At 53.8% G+C, this 17,494-nt stretch overlaps 1 protein-coding gene across 4 annotated transcripts in view; it reads right to left on the bottom strand.

The window, feature by feature from the left end:
* Window positions 1-1,687: 1,687 nt before the first annotated feature.
* Window positions 1,688-17,494, bottom strand: part of SLC6A11 (solute carrier family 6 member 11) — a 121,450-nt gene continuing 105,643 nt past the window's right edge. Inside the window, exons 9-16 of one of the 4 annotated variants that reach the window (XR_003796602.1) lie at window positions 15,540-15,652; window positions 12,659-12,796; window positions 8,834-8,936; window positions 7,929-8,029; window positions 6,964-7,134; window positions 5,850-5,996; window positions 4,535-4,671; window positions 4,029-4,086 (exon numbers count right to left, since the gene is read on the bottom strand). Coding sequence is in view for 2 of the 4 variants with exons in the window: in XM_029242110.1 (XP_029097943.1) it covers window positions 4,071-4,086; window positions 4,535-4,671; window positions 6,964-7,134; window positions 7,929-8,029; window positions 8,834-8,936; window positions 12,659-12,796; window positions 15,540-15,652 (779 nt within the window). In the remaining 2 variants the exon portion in view is untranslated. Of the gene's footprint in view, window positions 4,087-4,534; window positions 4,672-5,849; window positions 5,997-6,963; window positions 7,135-7,928; window positions 8,030-8,833; window positions 8,937-12,658; window positions 12,797-15,539; window positions 15,653-17,494 lie in introns of all 4 variants that reach the window. The other 3 variants (XM_029242110.1, XR_003796603.1, XM_029242109.1) reach the window with 3 other exon arrangements.

Here is a 17,494-nt window from a genome sequence, read left to right as displayed (position 1 = left end):
CACACTTGCCTGGGGCCACACTGCAGAGCTCAAACTGGCTGATGAAGACTGGGGAAGACAGAGCAGCTTCTCCCCATGCACTTGCCCCTGTCCAGAGGAGTGTGGGCACCTCTCCTCTTGACTAGGAAGGGCAGGGACTCAAGACAAGGGGCTGTTCCACTTTTCTCAATACCCCTAGTCCTGGGTCCAGGCAAGGAGCACGGTGCATGCTCAGTAAAACCTACCGAATACATGACCCTATTTTCCAGAATTTGCAGTTCTCAGCCAAAAGTGCCAGCTATTTGGTGCCTGATCCCCTCCCTCAACCCAGAGAAAAATATCTTAGGCCTCCCCTCTCCTCTGGTTAATTGCAGCACTTAATAGAGCTAGGCTGCAGAGTCACACTTGGCCAGCAGGGGCTGCTAGACACACTGCAGCCTGCAGGTCTACTGGGTGAATTAATGCCACAAGTTACCAATTCTGTAAGCTCGGGAGTCTGCAAATCAGATTTCCTGGGAATGAGGGAGACCCACATTTCCATGACGCAGCCTCTTTGTGCCTTGCTGCTGATCACTGCCTAACACAATATACTTTCAGACACAAGGAGGGCACGTGGGCAGGGGACGGGTGACTGAACCGATCCCCGTGGCTCTGTGAAGTTATAAGGTACTCAGGGACCCTCTGGGGAGTCACAGGGATTTTCTGAATTCTGGATCTTTGTGGGATGCTTTCCCTGTGAGCAGATGTTACCACCTCACAGATGGCAAGAGGCCAAGACAGGTTCAGGTGGACATGGATTTTAAGCAAAAGAGCCAACCAGACAGGAATGAGCAGACCCTGTGTGCAGACGACCTTGCTGTGCCATGTGCTAGCAGGACAAACCACACTCCATGGTCCTGAGCCACTGTTTGGAAATCTCAGACACAGATTTAGAGATTTTTGTCTAAGCTCTGAGCAACAACACACTTTGAGAGCTTAGGCACAATTCTTTCAGGATAATGATAACCAGTGTGAACACAAAGCTTTACCATTCACACCCAGAGTTCATAGGATCTCACAGTCACCCCAAGTTTGAAGCAGGAGGTATGATCCCCATTTTAGAGATGAGAAAACTGAGGCTGCCAAAGGTGGATCCCAGAGCCCAAAGCAGAGCTGCATGCTCCAAATCCTTGTCTCCTTCCACCCCCCGTTGCCTGCCTCAGACACGCAGGGCTGCCCCCTAGGACAGCTGCATGAGCTTTGTGGCAACCATTGCTGCCATCACGGGGTGGCTCTCACCTTCTCTGGGTCTCGTAGCCTGAGGGAGAGTAAGGTGTAGTGATAAGGGGACTGGGCTTTGGATTCAGACAGAGCTGACTTCTCTTTCTGGTCCAGCTATTTACTAGCTGTGAGGCTCTGGGCACATGGCTTGACTTTTCTGTGCCTCAATTTCCCCTGTCTGTAAAGCAGGGGAAGTAATAGACAAATAAAGTGGGGTTGTGGTAGGATTTAAAGAGAGAAATTTTGTAAAGCACTTAGCACACAGTAGACATTCAGTGCATGGGGATCACATGAAAGGCAGTGTGGGCTCCTGAAACAGCCCTGGGTGTTTCTAACTTGTAATCCCCCGTTGAAACAGCAACCTCCAAATGCCAAGATGGTTTGGCAGGAATATCACGGAAGTAATAAAACAGGAAGAACCACCCGATGAATACCACTCTGCCAGGAACAGCCACAGAGAGTTTGTTCACTTCTTTAATTTTTAAAAATGAGTAAGTTGACAATCGTGTACCCTTTGAATACCCAATAAAAACGTTCATTATGCAAAACAGTACAACCTTTTTCATTTTTTAATAATACTGTAAATATTTCAGAAAGGATGTATTGTTTCTAATGAATATCAAAAAAGTCACTGCAATGACGTTTCGCCTGCCCCCGCATTTCCCTCCCCGCCCCCCAAAGTTACCCAAATACTAGTAGGAAATTACAAAAAGCAAAGAACAAAAACCCTCCCTCCGCCCGGCACCATGAGTCCCGTGAAGTAAGTGAAGTGTTAAGTGCCACAAGTACAATGCGGCTTGTCCCCAGCTAGGCCGTGGGGCTGTGCACTGGTGACAGTGGTTGGTGGAGAACCGGTAGCAGCAGCAGTGGGGAGACCCCTCCCCGACCTGTTGGGAGAAAAGCAGACGACGATGGACACAGGCAGGGGCTCAGCCGGAGCCCCGGTCTTCCTGCATCCATTTCCTGGGTCCACCGGAGCAGACAGCTCATCCCGACTTGCCTAGGGGGCGCTTGGCATCCCTCTTAGCAAACGCGGGCTTCAGATGGGGGCTGGCCGGGGCAGAGAAGCTGGGCATTTGGGCCAATCAAACACGCAGGTTTATTACAGGAAACTAAATCCTCTGTTTGGAGGACACTCGCATTTCCACCGAATAAGATAGGGAACATAAAGGAAAAGGATAAAGAATGCACCTTCCCTGTCCCCAAATAACTCCAGATCCAAGGCAGAGGCTTGCCGTCAAATCCAATTAAAGAAGAGAGGGGTCAGCAGGGAGGCCTGGCGCGGCACCAGCCACCTCCCCAGACCCTAGGGCTGTACCGAGGGACCGGTGGGAGCCCCCATCTCCCCATCAGTGAGGCTGAGGCTTCTCAGCTCCCTGGCCAGGGAGGCAGGTGGGTTGGCTCCTGGGAAAAAGATAGGGAAGAAGCCTTGTGAAAATTCCAGGGTTCTGCTGGTGACAGGAAGGGATGGGGAGGGACTGGAGGTCACAGGATGGCAGGAGAGGGAGGAGGGCAGGGGCGACACCGAGAGGGACCAAATGAGGCAGGGACAAAGAAGGGGCTGGAGGAGGAAACCAGGCTCCAGGCCCGACCACAGCTCCCTCCGTGGAGGCTGCTGGAAGGTCCTACAATGCAGATCCCGGTGGGGGCGGTGGCAGGACAGACAGCCGCAAGCAGAATAGAGGCTGCTGCCCGGGCCCGAGAACCAGCGCACAGGCAACTCCAGCCAGCCCTGCTGAGGAGGACAGAGAGGCAGAGCGGAGTGTGCGAGCAGACGGCCAGGAGGAGCCCTGCCACAGGGCCGAGGACATGGCTGGTCTCAAGGATGGGAATGCTCATGGATGAAATCAAACCACAAAGTTTCCATGATAAACTTGACTTTAAATAAGGGGGTGAGAGGCGAGGGGCTGCCCACCTGCAAGTCTTCAGAAGAACCCGAGATCAACAGCGGGTCTGCAAGCCAAGGAGGCACGCAGAGTGTCCCCAAGAGATGAAGCCAGGTGGGCAGAACCTCAGAGGTCACCTGATCCAGCCTGCCCCACTGGGGACACGCGAGAGGGGAGGGAAGTGCCCCAGATCACACGGTGGGACCAGGGAAGAGGAGGGCCTGCCACCCAAGAGTCCTGAGTCTGCTGGGACTTCTTCTCTGACACAGCCTTGCTGTCTGCAAACCCACCTCTAGGAAGCTGGGGATGGGAAAGGGACGGGCTGAAGGGGAGGCATGGCAGCACGGAGGAAGGGCAGCTGCGCAGTCAGGGACAAAGGTGGGACACGAACCGGTCAGTTCAAAGGCTGACGGAGTGGGACAGGCATTGCTCCCGCCCACCTGCCCCACAGCCCGAGTATAAAAGTCTGACCCTATGATACAACTTCCTAACCCCTAGAAAATGCTGGTTAAAAGCGTCCTAGCACAAGAGGACGATACTAGTCCCTGTACAGGATTATCTCTTCGTATTGTTACTCACATGGCAACTGGGGGGCGAGGAGGGGATGTGACTTGAAACCAGAGTGGGTGCGGCCACCTTAAAATTAACTTGTTAATAAATCCTGTGCAAAACGAGCAAGCCTCTACCATTAGGTGAAGTACGTGGTTCAGGTATTCATTTGTACACAGGGCGGGGACGGCGGGGACGGCGGGGACGGCGGAGACGGGGCGGGCGAGGAGCGGAAGAGGCATCAAGGCGGCAGGGGCGCTCAGAAGTGCGTCTCCTTCTCTGTGATAGCTGCAATGGTCCCATCACCCTTGAGTTTGGCGTCACAGTCATTAACCATCACCGTCCGTGGGCCTGCCCCAAGCTTGCCCCGCGTGCTCAGATCGGCGCTGGGGGTCGTCAACTTCTGGAATTTCTACGTGGTTGGAGAGGAAAAGAGCTGTCTGAGAGTGGCTGCCAGGGTCCTGGGCCTGCCTTGGCACCTCCCAACGGCACGGTGGACACCTCGGGGCAGTGAAGCCACCAGCCCCAGCCCTGCCACTCAGAGCTCTGTCCTGGACGATGCGTGGACCTCCGGGTCTCCGTTTCCCGCCCCCACCCCCAGACATGGGGACACCGGGGTACCCACTGCCATCACTGGATGAGGAGTAAGGAGACAGTGAGCGAAAGTGCCCACCCTGTACCTGGCCCGCTGCAGGTGGCCAGGACGTGAGAGCTGTACCCAGGGCTGCTTGCTGCATCCCTCCTCCCGTGGAGACAGAGAAGCTGGGGTGTGAGCCGCTGCTTAGCCTCACTACATGTGGGGCAAGTCACCTAACATCTCTGGGCTGTGTTTTCCCATCTGTGAAATGGGATAGGAGTACCTGCCCGAAGGGCTGCTGTGAGGATGAGCTACGGCACCTCCAGAGCCGTTCATATAATGATCGCTGGATAAACAGGTACGTTTCCCACAAAAGGCTGTCATCACGCTCCCCCATCCAGGGGAACAGGCGGTGTGTGTCTGAAGACGGAAACGTTATCCCTAAGGCCACAGCCTCACGCCGCCTGGCAGAGTGGCCGGCTCTGGGCCGGACGCAGACAGGGTGGCCATCGTCTACTCTACCGATGAGGGAGTGGAGGCCATGGGCAGATCCTGGACACACGCTCCTGCCCCCTCGGCCCAGCCTCGGGTCCCACACCTCAGCCTCATGTGCACCTCCAGAAGACATCAGGCCAGGATTTGGGAGGCCTTTCCTGGGCATAAACCTTCTCCCCAGGAAGGCTGGGAAGACTTTGGGGTGGCTGGTTTCTTATGATCAAGGTTCTGTTTTCTCTTTCAGATCCTGCCGTGCCTGAGAGAGGCTGGACCTATCCTGCCCGGATGGGATTAACAGGCAGCTCCCGCACCCCCGCCCACCCCTCGGCAATGCCGAGCACCTCCTGGGTGCCAGGCATGGTGTTAGGCTCTTGACACAGGACAGGCGCTGGGAGCATGGGCTCTGGAACCAGACACCTGGGCTTGAGTCCCAGTCCCACCACTTAACTGGGGCAAGAACTTAACCCTCTGTGTCTCGTTCCCTCATCTGTCCAAGGGGGTCACAGTGGCACCTGCCTCTAGCGTTGTCATGAGGTGGCCTCAGATTTGTTGACCCATCCACAGCTCTTAGCACAGACTACCCATCCTCACAGCAATTCTCTGACCCCATTTTTCCTTCCAGATCCTTCCCATCAGCGGGCAGAACCTTCTGGAAATGGAGGGAGGTGAACTAACTGGCAGGGGCCTGCCATGGCCAAGGGGTTAGGGCTCCAGGGCTGCTCTCCTCTGGACACGTCTGGTCCCAAACCAGAATTAACAACTGCCCTTGACCTACATTCCCTGCAGGAGCGGAGGACCCTGACTTGCTTGAGGGCACGAGCAGGCTGGAGAAAGGGACCTTCCCTCTCAGCCTGCCCCTCCTGGCTGGATGTTGGCTTTTCTGGAGCTCAGGCCCCTGGGTGGGCAGGAGAGCTGGCTCTTGCCTGTGCGTGTCTGCACACAGGCCGCATGCTTGTGAGACGCAGGTCAGCCCCGAGAGCCCTGGGGTGCTGCGTTGGGGCAAGAACGAGGCGGGGGCGGGGGCACAGGGTACCTGCTCTGTCACTCAGAGGCTGTGTGCCCTTGGGTAACTTGCTTCACTTCTCTGTGCTCAGCTTCCTCACCTGTGACATGGGGACAGGAAGCTCCTCCACCTCACAGGACTGCTGTGAGGATTCAGTGGCCTAGTGCTTGTAGACGGCTTAGAGCAGCGTATGGCACACAGCAGACAGTTTGCAAAATGGCTGAGAAGCTGACTCAGACCTTCTGATCTGCCAGCGGGTGGGAAAGGAGAGTGAAGAGAGAGTGGGTGGGGGGGTATGACGGGTTGGGATCCGAATTCACTCTGCTACCAAGAGACCACATACTGCAGATTCCACTGGCAGGAAACGACCATAAGAGGCACACACACAGAGACAGATTTGTGCGTGTCTGGGCTTGGGAACAGGGCTTACTGGGAATGGGCACCAGGGATCTTAAAAATAAATAAATAAAATAAATAAATACAAATATTTGCAAACTGATTTATGGTGATGACTGCACTACACAGAAAGTTACTAAAAAAAACCCCACTGAATTGTATACCTGAAATGGGTGAATTTTATGATATGATACAGAAAACATACCTCAATAAGACTGTTAAAAAATTTTGGTTTGCTAATTTTTGGCTGTGTGATCCTAGGCGAATGACTTAATTTCTCTGAGGTCTAGAGGAGATGCAGCACCAAGAGAGCTTGGCACAGCGACGACACAGGATAGATGTTCCACAAATGTCAGACCCTCTCCCTGTGCCCTGGGAATGGGGTCCTTAATGAACAGAATCAACAGAGCAGTAAGAGCTAACACTTGGTCTCTCTCTCTCTCCCAGGTCCTGGTCTAAGCGCTTTCCCTCTGCATACTCACTGAGTCCTCAAACGACCTCTGTAAGTGAGGGACTGCTGTTGACCCATTCTACAGATGAGGAAACTGAGGCTGAGCTCAGGGAAAACGTCTCAACCCCGAGGCTTCAGCACAGCAGTACTGATGAATACCCGCCAGGGAGGAGTTGGCCAGGCTTCCCTGGGAGACACGTGGGGCACGTTCTCATCACACCCATTGCCCAGATGAGGAAGCGGGGACCCAGACGTGCCTATGGCTGTGCCCACACTCACCAGTCCTCCCAGCACTGCCAGCCCTGCCCTGAGCTGTACCCCCCACCTCTGAGCCGCCCTTCCTGACCCCTCCTCCCAGGCTGCTCACCTCCGGCAGCGTCCCCTCCGTCTTCCACACCTTGATGAAGACCCAGAGCGGGATGCAGAGCATGGAGGACAGGGCCATGAGCCAGCCAATGCCATAGCCCCAGGCGGGGTAGGTGTAGATGTTGTTGTACTTGAGGGGCTTGTACTTGACCAGGAAGAAGATGAAGATGCCCTGCGGGGAGACGGGGAAAGGTCCCTGGGGCGGCCCTCAGCCTGCGTGCGGGCAGCCAGCAGGGGAGACCGTCAACCCCATGTGGCGGCCTTGGAGAGGTGAGGCCCTGCTGGGTCCACAGCGAGAAACACGGGGAACTGACCCCCACAGATCCCAGGAGACCCTCCCCGACCCCCAGGAGCCTCATCCCCAGCCTCTGCCCAGTCAGGAATTATTATTTTTTCCTAGCTACTTCTCAGGGCTGGTTTCAAAGCTGCCTTTCAGAACTAAGATGGTTTGTGAAGATGCTCTGAGATACTTCCAGTGCCAAGAACTGGGTGAAGAGCAGGGAGTTTGTTTTTTTAATTAAACATCCTCTCACAAAGGCCTCTCCCGGTCTGATGTGAGGGGCAGAGCGTGAGCCCCTCGTCACCCTCACACTGCTGCTTCACTGTGAACAGCAGAGCCAAATGCCTTTCACGGGACCCTCGGCCCCCGCAGAGGCAGGTCCCAGCCGCCTTCTATACATATGCAGGCATAGAACCTGAGGTCCCAAAAAGGGAGGTCATTTGCTCACAATCACACAGCAAGCTGGTTGCAGGGCTGGGGTCCTAGTGAGGCCCCCTGGCCAAGCCCAGAGACTGTCCCCACAATGCCGGCTTTGAAAAGTGTCAGGTGCCTCGGACCTTCTGAGGGCACAGAGGGTCCCCAGGGGGACATCACCTCCTCAGTCTCGGCCTCAGCCAGGTCTGGGCTCTGGGGTGCAGAAGTACGTGGGTGGGTGGGATGCAGGCGGCTCCCGGCAGGGCCCTTACCGCACAGATCCCGGGGGTCACGACTTTCCAGCACCATTGGATGAGTGACAACGGCCGGTAGCCAATCATGTCTTCGATGTTATCATAGAAGCGGTTGCTTCCTGTCCAGAATAAAGAAGACGGGCACACACACCCCAGAAGATTTCTGTACAAGACTCAGAGGGAAGGCTATGAGTGTCTGGTTTCCCCAGCCCAAGACAAATTGCGGCAGGAACCCTATTTACCGCTTAAAAACTACCAAGGTGTAACATATGTGAGGTGTCAGGATAAACTGCAGTAGAAGGGACTCTGGTTCAATATTGGGAAGACCCCTTCTGACCTTGGGCAGTGAGGTCCAGGAAACGGGCAGGAGTTTCTGGGGGAAAGGAGGAAGGTGGTCCCTTTGAGTCAGGGCCAGGGGCTGGCTGACCTGCACGGGGGCAGGGGTCAGGGCTCTGAAGGTGAGGGCCGGACGGGTGGCCTGTGGGGTGTCTATTCCCGAACCACACTTGGGAGTGTGCATCATCATTGAGACCAGCAACCCTCATGCACTCATATGGTTTGGGGAACCAGAAGGCATGTGCTGACTGAGGGCCAGGCACTGGGCTGCCTGCTTTGCCTACACTACCTCCTGCTCGGAGACACTACTCCATTTTGCAGATGGGAAAACTGAGCATCAGGGGCAGAAGGACAGAATCAAGGTCACAGTGTCCGAGCCTGGAACCCCTCCCTCTGCTGCAGGGATATAAAAGCAGGAGGGTCTCCCGACAAGTGGGAAAGGACAAGAAGTCCCTGAGGGGAGGACGAAGAGGTTGATGCAGATGGAGACCAGCCACAGGGAACCCAGGCTCAGCCGGGTCCCGTGTGCCCATGTGCTGGGCACCATGGTGGCCTCTGGGGTGTGCGAGGGCTCAGCCTCTACTCACCGTACACCCAGCCGATGCAGATGCATTCAAAGACGGCCACAAAGAGAAGGCACATCCCACTGGCGGCGTAGGCGTCAAAGAGCTGGAAGATGTACATGCCACCCTGGGGAGTGAGAGGACAGAAGTATGGACACAGGGACAGACACCTGGAGAGCAGGGTCAGCCAGCTGGCCTTGAGAAGGGCTCTCTGCCCTGTGGCTACCACCAGCCGGGACTCACTTCCACCAGGACAGACTGGTCTCCCCAGGGTCCTGGAACACTGCGCCCACCACACCTGGGTGCCCCCTAAGACCACCCTCTGGGGGTTGCTGAGATTGCCATGGTTTGTCTTGTCCCTGCTCCCCAAACATCAGAGACAACACAGAAGACCAGAGACTGGAGGTTGGGAAGGCTCAGCACCTCTCTCCAGGTGGCAGTGACAGCCTCCCCACTGGCCTCCCTGCCTCCAGCCTCCCTCTCCTACCCTTCCACACACCAGCTTTCACAGGGACCTTTCCAACCTGCAAATCCAACCATGTCACCCTACAGTTTACAATTACACCTTGGCTTCCTTCAGCCTTCCAGTCAGGGCTGCCCTCCTCACTGGGCCTCAGCTCCCCTTCCCACAGTCCCCCTCAACATGCTCCCTCCTGGACACACCAAGGGACTGTCTCACTGCTGTGCCTTTGCACATGCTATTCCCTTTCACTGGGTAAGTTCCTTCAAAGCTCATCTCAAATGTCACCTCCTCCAAGCAGCCCTCCCTGACAGCCTCGTTCTTTCTTTGGGCCTCCAGAGCACATTTTAAGGATTCATAGTTTAAAAAAAAAAAGTGTTCTGCCATCAGCTACTCTGTTAGCTCTGAGCTCCTGCTGGGAAGGCCCCCGCACTGGTCCTCTGTGTGTCTCCCACCCTCAGCGCAGGGCCCAGCTTGCAGTATGTCCCCATAAGTGCAAATTGAATCATATAGAGTGAGTGCCCCATTGGGGAGGGACTCTGAATGGCTTGTCCACAGCTGTGCCCTTGTTTCTGGCCAAAGACTCGGCACACAGTAGGTGCGCAATCGTTGTGGGATGCAGGAACAAAGTGGGCCAGCTCTGTGATATGCAAATCTCTGACGATTCCGTTCAGTGGAAGGCCAAGGGGCTGCAAGCTTGGCTGGTCAAGGTGCTCTGGAAGGATCCCTGGGAGGCAGGGGAGGCGTCTGGGTGGGCAGAGGGGGGGAGGCCAGATGCAGGTGTGAGAAGGGTTGGGATCCGTAAAGAAAATCCTACAACACAATGAGAGTCCTTAGCAGGACAATCAAAAGCAGCAGAAATAAAAGTACAAAAGGGAGAGAGGGTCGGGTTGGGGGAGGTGTTCCAAATGCCAGGAAAGGACAGGGGTTAAGAGGCCAGGATGAAGCCTGGACAGCCTCCTTATGTGTCTGCCACGGGGACCTCTTGGGACTAAGCTTCTTCTCTGTGTTCCCCAAGCCCCCGGGCCTCCTTCTGTCATGTGAAAGACCACACACCCTGGGACTATTTGTTTCCTCATTCATCTCTTCAACTAGATCAGGGGCAACATCTCAGTGCTGAGTCCAAGTGGTCCTAGTGTGTGACAGCAGGGAGTGGTGGGGACTGTGGCTAACTGGAGAGCATAGGCCCCACGTGGCCACACAACTCCAGTCGATTGCTGCTGGGGGACGTAGGCCTGGGCAGCCAGGTCTGCAGATTTTCTGGAAGATGCCCCAAATCCAAATTTTCTTGAGAAATCTTTCTCTTTAATTTTGGTAACCACTTCGTCTTCTTAAAAAATCACAGTGAGGGGGAAACAACATGGATCGCTGGGCCGTATCTGGTCTGGGGCCTCCTGTCTGTGACAGATATGGCAGGCGTTCGGGTCTCTGAACGTAAGGAGCTTTCTGAGTTAAACCCAGGACTGCCCTCCTAATTGCTCTCCCGAGGGTCTCCTTCCACAAACATCATACATTAAAATAACCCAGAAGGAAGCCTTAACGCAGTGCTCTCCACGTGCCAGCTCTGTGGTACCTGGTCCCAGGTCTCAGTCTAGCTGTTCCTTCACAGTGTGATCACAGGGCAGGTGCTACAGTTAAACTCAGTGCTCACGTTGGGGAACCCGAGGCCCGGGCCAGTGAGAATACGCGCCACAGGTCACACAGCTGCCCAGCCGTGGGGCTGAGGACTGATCCCAAGTGTCCGGCTGCAGAGCCCGTGCCCTTCACACTGCCTCAGCGGAAGATCAGATATTTGCGGACTGGTTTTTCCCTAGAGCAGAGCTTTAAATGTGTTTAAATGAGGGAGAAGATCCTGCCAGCAATTACTGAGGCCGACAGGGCCCATTTGGCAGCTTGAACTTCCCGGTGTGATCACTCAAGGACACGCTGGTCCTGGGCAGACACAGCGCTGGCTCCCTCATGGGCTGGGGCCCCAGGTGCCCCGGGGCAGACCCGAGGCCTGGAGGAGGGTGGGCTGGAAGGCTCTGTGAGCAGGGCACCCAGGGCCGGTGTCCAGGAGGGCGCTCTACCTGCCTGCTGCAAGCCGGGGACGCCGGCCAATGCCTTCTCTTCTTGTAGTGCCACCAGCCTTTTTAAGGCATCAGGTTAACCCCCCAATTTGTGCGTGACAAAAGACTCTACTTTGCCTAATTAATCAGCACTTAATGAGGCCCTGCTCACTGCCTCCTTGGTTCTCTGTGTGGGGAGAGCAGAGGAGGAAACGGGAAGTGCTTCACCATTCATTTGCTCAAATGCTGATTATCACTCCCATTAATGTGACAATGACTAGGAGCAGTAATAACACCAGCCACCACGCCCCAGAGCGCACCCCATGCCAGGTCCCAAGGGTGCAGAGCAGGTCAAGGTCAGCTCCTGTTCTTGAGGACCTCGGGGCCTGGTGGGGGCAGCAGGTGAACAGACAGGTCATTGTAATGGCCAGAGGGAGGCTGAGTTGAGCTTAGAATGAAGTCCTGAGTGGGAAGGAAAGCAGAGGTGGCTTCCAGGAGGAGGTGGCATTTGAACTGAGAAGTGGAGGATGACAATCAACAGACCGACTTCAGTACCATATCAGCTGCTTTGACAGATTCTGAATTCCCTCATTTCTTTCCATGTTTCTTACAAAACCTCGTCTTGTCCCTAGACAACAGTTTTTAGACTTTTTGGTGGCTTTTAAAATTAATTAATTTTCTGAGTGTGGATAAGAAGATATCTAATCACACCTTCCCAAGGTACTTAAGAAAGTATTTATTTGACAGGATGGCTGCAGGAGCGAAGAGAAACATGGCTTTATGAGACAGTCTTAATTTAGGGTCATGATGAGCCCCTCCTGACCCCAGGCAGAGACAAGAAGAGGGTACACATGAAGGGCTGGGGCGGGAACACACAGTGCCTGAAGGTGCCCAATTCCTCATGCCTATTCTCAGTGATGCCCCAGAAAAGCCTCCTCTGAACTTGAGGCCGATAATAGTAACTAGTTGAGGGTTCCGTAGCTGACACTGTCCCCTTCACCCAGAAGTTACTAAAAGGGGTGGCCCCGGCATCCGGACGTTCACGATGACCAGGTAAACCCAGCCTTTCCCTCTGGGAGTTTTATTCCTTCTGGCAGTGAAGTGGAGACCTTGAGCTGAGCACTTACACATGCAGGTCACTGTGCTAAAGGCTTAATGAAAATGTCCATGGAGTCTCACAACAACCCATTACAAACATAAGAACACGGAGTCCCCGAGAAGTGCTGGACCTGGAGCCAGGGTCACACAGCTAGTCAATGTCAGATCCGCTAACCCAAAGCCCAGGCGCTTAACCCTTGCCCTACCCTGTTCACATCACTTACCTGTATCCTTATCACTCACCTCCGTTAACATCACGAGGCCCAGAAAATAGGAGGTGACTGACAGGGCCAGGATGAGCAGCTCCCGCCGATAGCCCCTCCGGAAGACTTTGGGGTACATGTCCACCACAGCGGTCACCAGGCTTTCCACACACACAAACTGGACAGGGTAGAAATGATGGTGTGAAACCCAAGAGAAAGGCCGTTCTTACTGGCCCTGGCTCCAGGCAAGCAGAGCAGCCTTAAACCCTGGGCTTCCTTTCCACTGGGTCTCACCTTCATTCCCACACTTACCCTGATGGAGGACCCAAGAATAAAAACAATAATCCCGGTGTTTACAGAACTCAGGCGGGCCCATTTAACACACGAGGACCCTAAGGTTCAGAGACGGAAAGCGACCTGCCCAAAGTCTCTCAGCAAGGAAGTGGCAGGGTCAGGACTTGAAATGAGGTCTCCTGACTCTAGAATTCCTTATCCCCCCCAAGCTGCCTATCACGTGCCTATGTGCTGGGCCCTGTTCTGGGGTCAACGACTTAAATGAGACCCAGCCTCTGCCTGGGAAGCAAGATGGGAATCCCTGTAACTGTCCTGAGAGCTGAGGGCTCTGCTGCTGGCAGGCTCTGGTCTGTGGGTGGGACTTGACTTGCTTTGTCCTCCAGGCCTGTGACATTTCCCCTGTCCTTTGCTTCTGGTGGGCAAGTGACCCTCTGCTGGGGGGAGGGCAGTCAGGTGAGCTAACACCCAGCTCTTGCGTTTGGGCTGGGCAGGCTTCAACGGCAGAGCCTGAGCCACTAGGCATCTGTGTCCCGCCATGCTGAGACAGGATTGGGTATGGGCTAAGTTACACTCCTACTCACCCATCAACACCCAGCCCAAATATCCCAGCACACCCCTAACCCCCTGCCCGGGTTATCCCAGCACTGTGGGCAGACCTCCTGCATAAGCCTTTTCTTCGCTGCTCCTCCTTGCCTCCTACTTGGGCAGAATAGATCTCCCCTCTCTTCCCTCTAGTCCATATCCCTCATCTCGTGGGGCCCGTGACTGCTGTTGACCTGTCTCCTAGCAAGAAGGTGAGACCCTGGAGGGCAGCGGCCACATCGTTTTCATCTATTTCCAGTGGCACAGAGGAGATGCTCAGAAAATGTTTAATAAATGAATAATAACAACAGTGGCAAACACATGGTGCTTGTCGTGTGCCAGGCTCAGTTCTAAGCAGTTAACAGATATTAATTTATTTAATCTCTAGGTGTTAGGTCCTATTATTACCCGTTTTGTAAATGAAGACACAGAAGCACAGGGGTGTAAGCAACTTTCCCTGAGATCAGAGGTATAACATATTAGGGCCAGAATTTGAACCAGGCAATCTTGTTCCAGAGGCTGGCTGTCACCTCTGTGGGGCACTCCCCCCCTTCCCTGGAGCCATTCTTTGGCTCCAAATCCTTTCTGGTTCATGTCCACCTCCTTAGGGTATGGATTTCTATCCTTATTGTGCAAAGGGACTGTAGCACAGAGAGGTGAGGTGACTAGCCCAGAGTCACACAGCTGGCCAGAGTCGTGCAGCTGGGACTCAAACCCAGCCCTGTCTGGCTTCAACACCTAGACTCCTAACCTCCAGGCTGCCCTGCCTCTGCAGCAAGGCTGGCCATGCTCGTCCTTTCTCCAGGGTCCCCAGGGAAGGAAGGAGATTCCAGGGAGCCTGTTGATCCAGCACCTAAACTGAAGTGACATCAGAGCAGGTGCTTAAGAAGCACACAGACCTGGGTGCATGTCCCAGCAAGTCACTCAGCATTTCTGAGCCTCACTTTCTTCCTCTGCAAAATGAGGATAACAAAATGGGACACCCCCCCCAGCCCATGTCATTATCATGATTGAGAACTGAGGACACAGCTCAGGCACAAAGCCATTTACACCTGGGGGTGAGCAGAGCAGCCATCCAGGCCAGACCTCTGGGCCCCCAGTTCCCCTTTGCAAACCAAGTGTCTCCGTCCTAATGCTGGCCTGGCTCAGCCCAGGGACTCACAGAGCCGAGGCCCAGACCCCACACGCCCTGCAGAGGCGGGCCTGTTACTGTCACACAAGCTGCCAATCCCTCCTGAGGCCTCTGCCCGCAACAATGGACGGGATGATTATCAGCAAAAACACCCGGTGCTTCGGCAGCTCGGCTTAGCAGTTTCTGAGAAACCATCCAGGGGAAGAAATAGGACTTGGCTGAATAGACACACACACCAGCCACCAGGCTTGGGTGCTACGTGACTCGCACAAGGTCACCGGTAGGGGGTGGGCAGCACCTCGCCAAGAGACCCCTGTCTGACAGCAGAGCACCTGGCTTTGGCTGGAAAACCTTCTCTGGGGCTCTTAGGAAACCCAGCCACGATGGAGCAGCAGGGCAAGGGGCAGATTTCTGGGACAGAAGAGAGACTGGAGGCCACAGGTTTCTGGCAGGAAAACCAAGGAGAGGATTGGAGGAGGGTCGGAGGGTGGGCTGGGTGGGTTTTACAGTGTGAGAAGGTGTAAGTGCACGTGCTCGTGTGGAGAGAAAGGAAAATATGCACAGATAAACTGCTAGTTCTAACTCTACAGCCTTCACGGAGGAAGGCGGGCTGCCAAGTGCAGGGTGGGTCGGGAGAAGCCCACAGTGAGAAGAGAGGCAGGCAGGTGGAATGTCAGGGACAGCGGTAGCTGGTGGTGGTACCGAGGACCCATGTGGCCGCCAGCGGCATGACACGGGGCCCCAATCCAGAGATAAAGGAAGGAAGAAGAAGATGCTCTTCCACATCTCCGTGTCCTTCAGGGTCTGGGCGGTTCTGACGACAAGGACCAGGACGTGGTGTGTAGGTCTCAGAGCTGTTCTGGAGAGCGACATACCTGGCTCCCTGCCCTTCCGGCCTGGGCTCCCCTCTTACCTGGCTGTCCAGGCCCAGGAAGATGAGCATCATGAAGAACAAGGTGGCCCACAGTGGGGAGAGGGGAATCATGGTGACGGCCTTGGGGTAAGCGATAAAGGCCAGGCCGGGGCCTGGAGAGGAAGGAGAGAGAAAGGTGCTGAGTGGAGTTCAATGCCGCATTCAATTGTTATTTTAATCCAACATGTATTGAGTGCTTCCTTTGTGCCAGGTGCTGTGCCTAATTCTCACTCAAATCACGTAATCTCCCAGCCACCTCATGCTATTGGTACTATTATGATGCCCATTGTACAGATGAGCAAGCTGAGGCAGAGAGAGGGAAGCAAGGGTCTGGAAGGGTCAGATTCAAGCCCAGGTTGGTCTGACACCCAGACCTTCCTCTGCACAGACCTGTCTCTACTCTTCCTACTGGGGTAGGTGGGGGTAGGAGGGGGACATTCTTATTAAAATGCAGGCTCTCAGGCCCACCCCAGGGATTCTAATTCAGTCGGTCTAGGGTGAGGCAAGGACCAGGCACCCGATGATTCCTATGTAAGTACTTAGAAGTCCAGGCTTGGACAAATGCTGGTCCCCCCAGGCCACCTCTTCCTTTGGGCGTCTCCTCTCATTTCCCAGATCCACACTCACTTCTCTTAGCTGCTCCCAGTAAAGGGCTTGCTAGCACATCCTCAGGATAAGCTTTATTAATGTCAAGGGCGAGATTGTGATGTTCTAGCCCTCTAGCACGGTGGTCAAGGGCTCAGATCCTCATTCTTTACTGTGAGCTCTACCTCTGTCTCCTCAGCTAGAAAATGGAAACAATGTAGTCCTACCTAATAGGGTGGTTTGGGGAATTCAGTGCGATGATACAGAATATGGAAAGCATTTAAAAAGGTAAATGTTCAAAAAACATTCATTCTGATTGTTTTCTACCTTAAAAACAGCCTTGTTAAAGTCTAATTTACCTATAATAAGCACTCATTTTAAGTGTACAGCTCAATGACTTTTGAAAAGTGGATACACCCAGATAACCACCACTGCAATCAAGTTATAGAATACTTCCATCATCACCCAGGGCCCCTGTGCAGTCTCTCCACCCTCATTCCCTGTCTTTGCACTGGTCAACAACTGATCTGATATTTTTTCACCTTAGATTAGCTTTATCCATCCTACCTGGAATTACCAGGTCATATGGTAATTATATGTTTAACTTTCTAAGAAATGCCCAACTGAATTCCGAAGTTAACTGTGCCATTTTACATTCCTACCAGCATTGTTTGAGAGTTCCAGTGGCTCCACATCCTTGTCAACACTTGATGTTGTCATTTATTTATTTATTTATTTATTTATTTATTTATTTATTCATGCATGCATGCATGCATGCACGCAGCGCTGGGTCTTAGTTGTGGCATGCAGGATCTTCATTGTGGCATGCGGGATCTTTTAGTTGCAGCATGCAGACTTCTTAGTTGCGGCATGTGGACTTCTTAGTTGCAGCATACGGGCTTCTTAGTTCTGGCATGCGAACTCTTAGTTGTGGCATGCACACAGGATCTAGTTCCCCGACCAGGGATCAAACCAGGCCCCCTGCATTGGGAATGCAGAGTCTTACCCACTGGACCACCAGGGAAGTCCCTGATGTTGTCAGTCTTTTAAATTTAAACATAGTAGGCCTGAAGTATTATTTTATCATTCTGTTTTTAATTTCTATTTCCCTGATGACTAACGATGTGGAGTATCTTCACATATCTTTATTGCCCACTCATATATCTCCTTTTGTGAAATGCCTCTTGAGTCTTTGCCAATTTTGGTTGGGTTGTCTCCTTTTTATTGAGTTGTGAGACTTCTTTATAACATATTTGGGATATAAATCCTTTCTAAACATTTTTTTTTGGTATTTATTTATTTAGTCTGCACTGGGTCTTAGTGTGGCATGCGGGATCTTTAGCTGCAGCATGCAGGCTCTTAGTTGCGGC

The sequence above is a fragment of the Monodon monoceros genome, unplaced genomic scaffold (assembly GCF_005190385.1).
Source record: "Monodon monoceros isolate NGI ecotype Baffin Bay Population unplaced genomic scaffold, NGI_Narwhal_1 Super_Scaffold_3, whole genome shotgun sequence".
In the NCBI taxonomy this organism is placed as follows: Eukaryota; Metazoa; Chordata; class Mammalia; order Artiodactyla; family Monodontidae; genus Monodon; species Monodon monoceros.
Note: the sequence above shows the minus strand (reverse complement) of the source record. Positions and strands in the feature narration are given on the sequence as shown.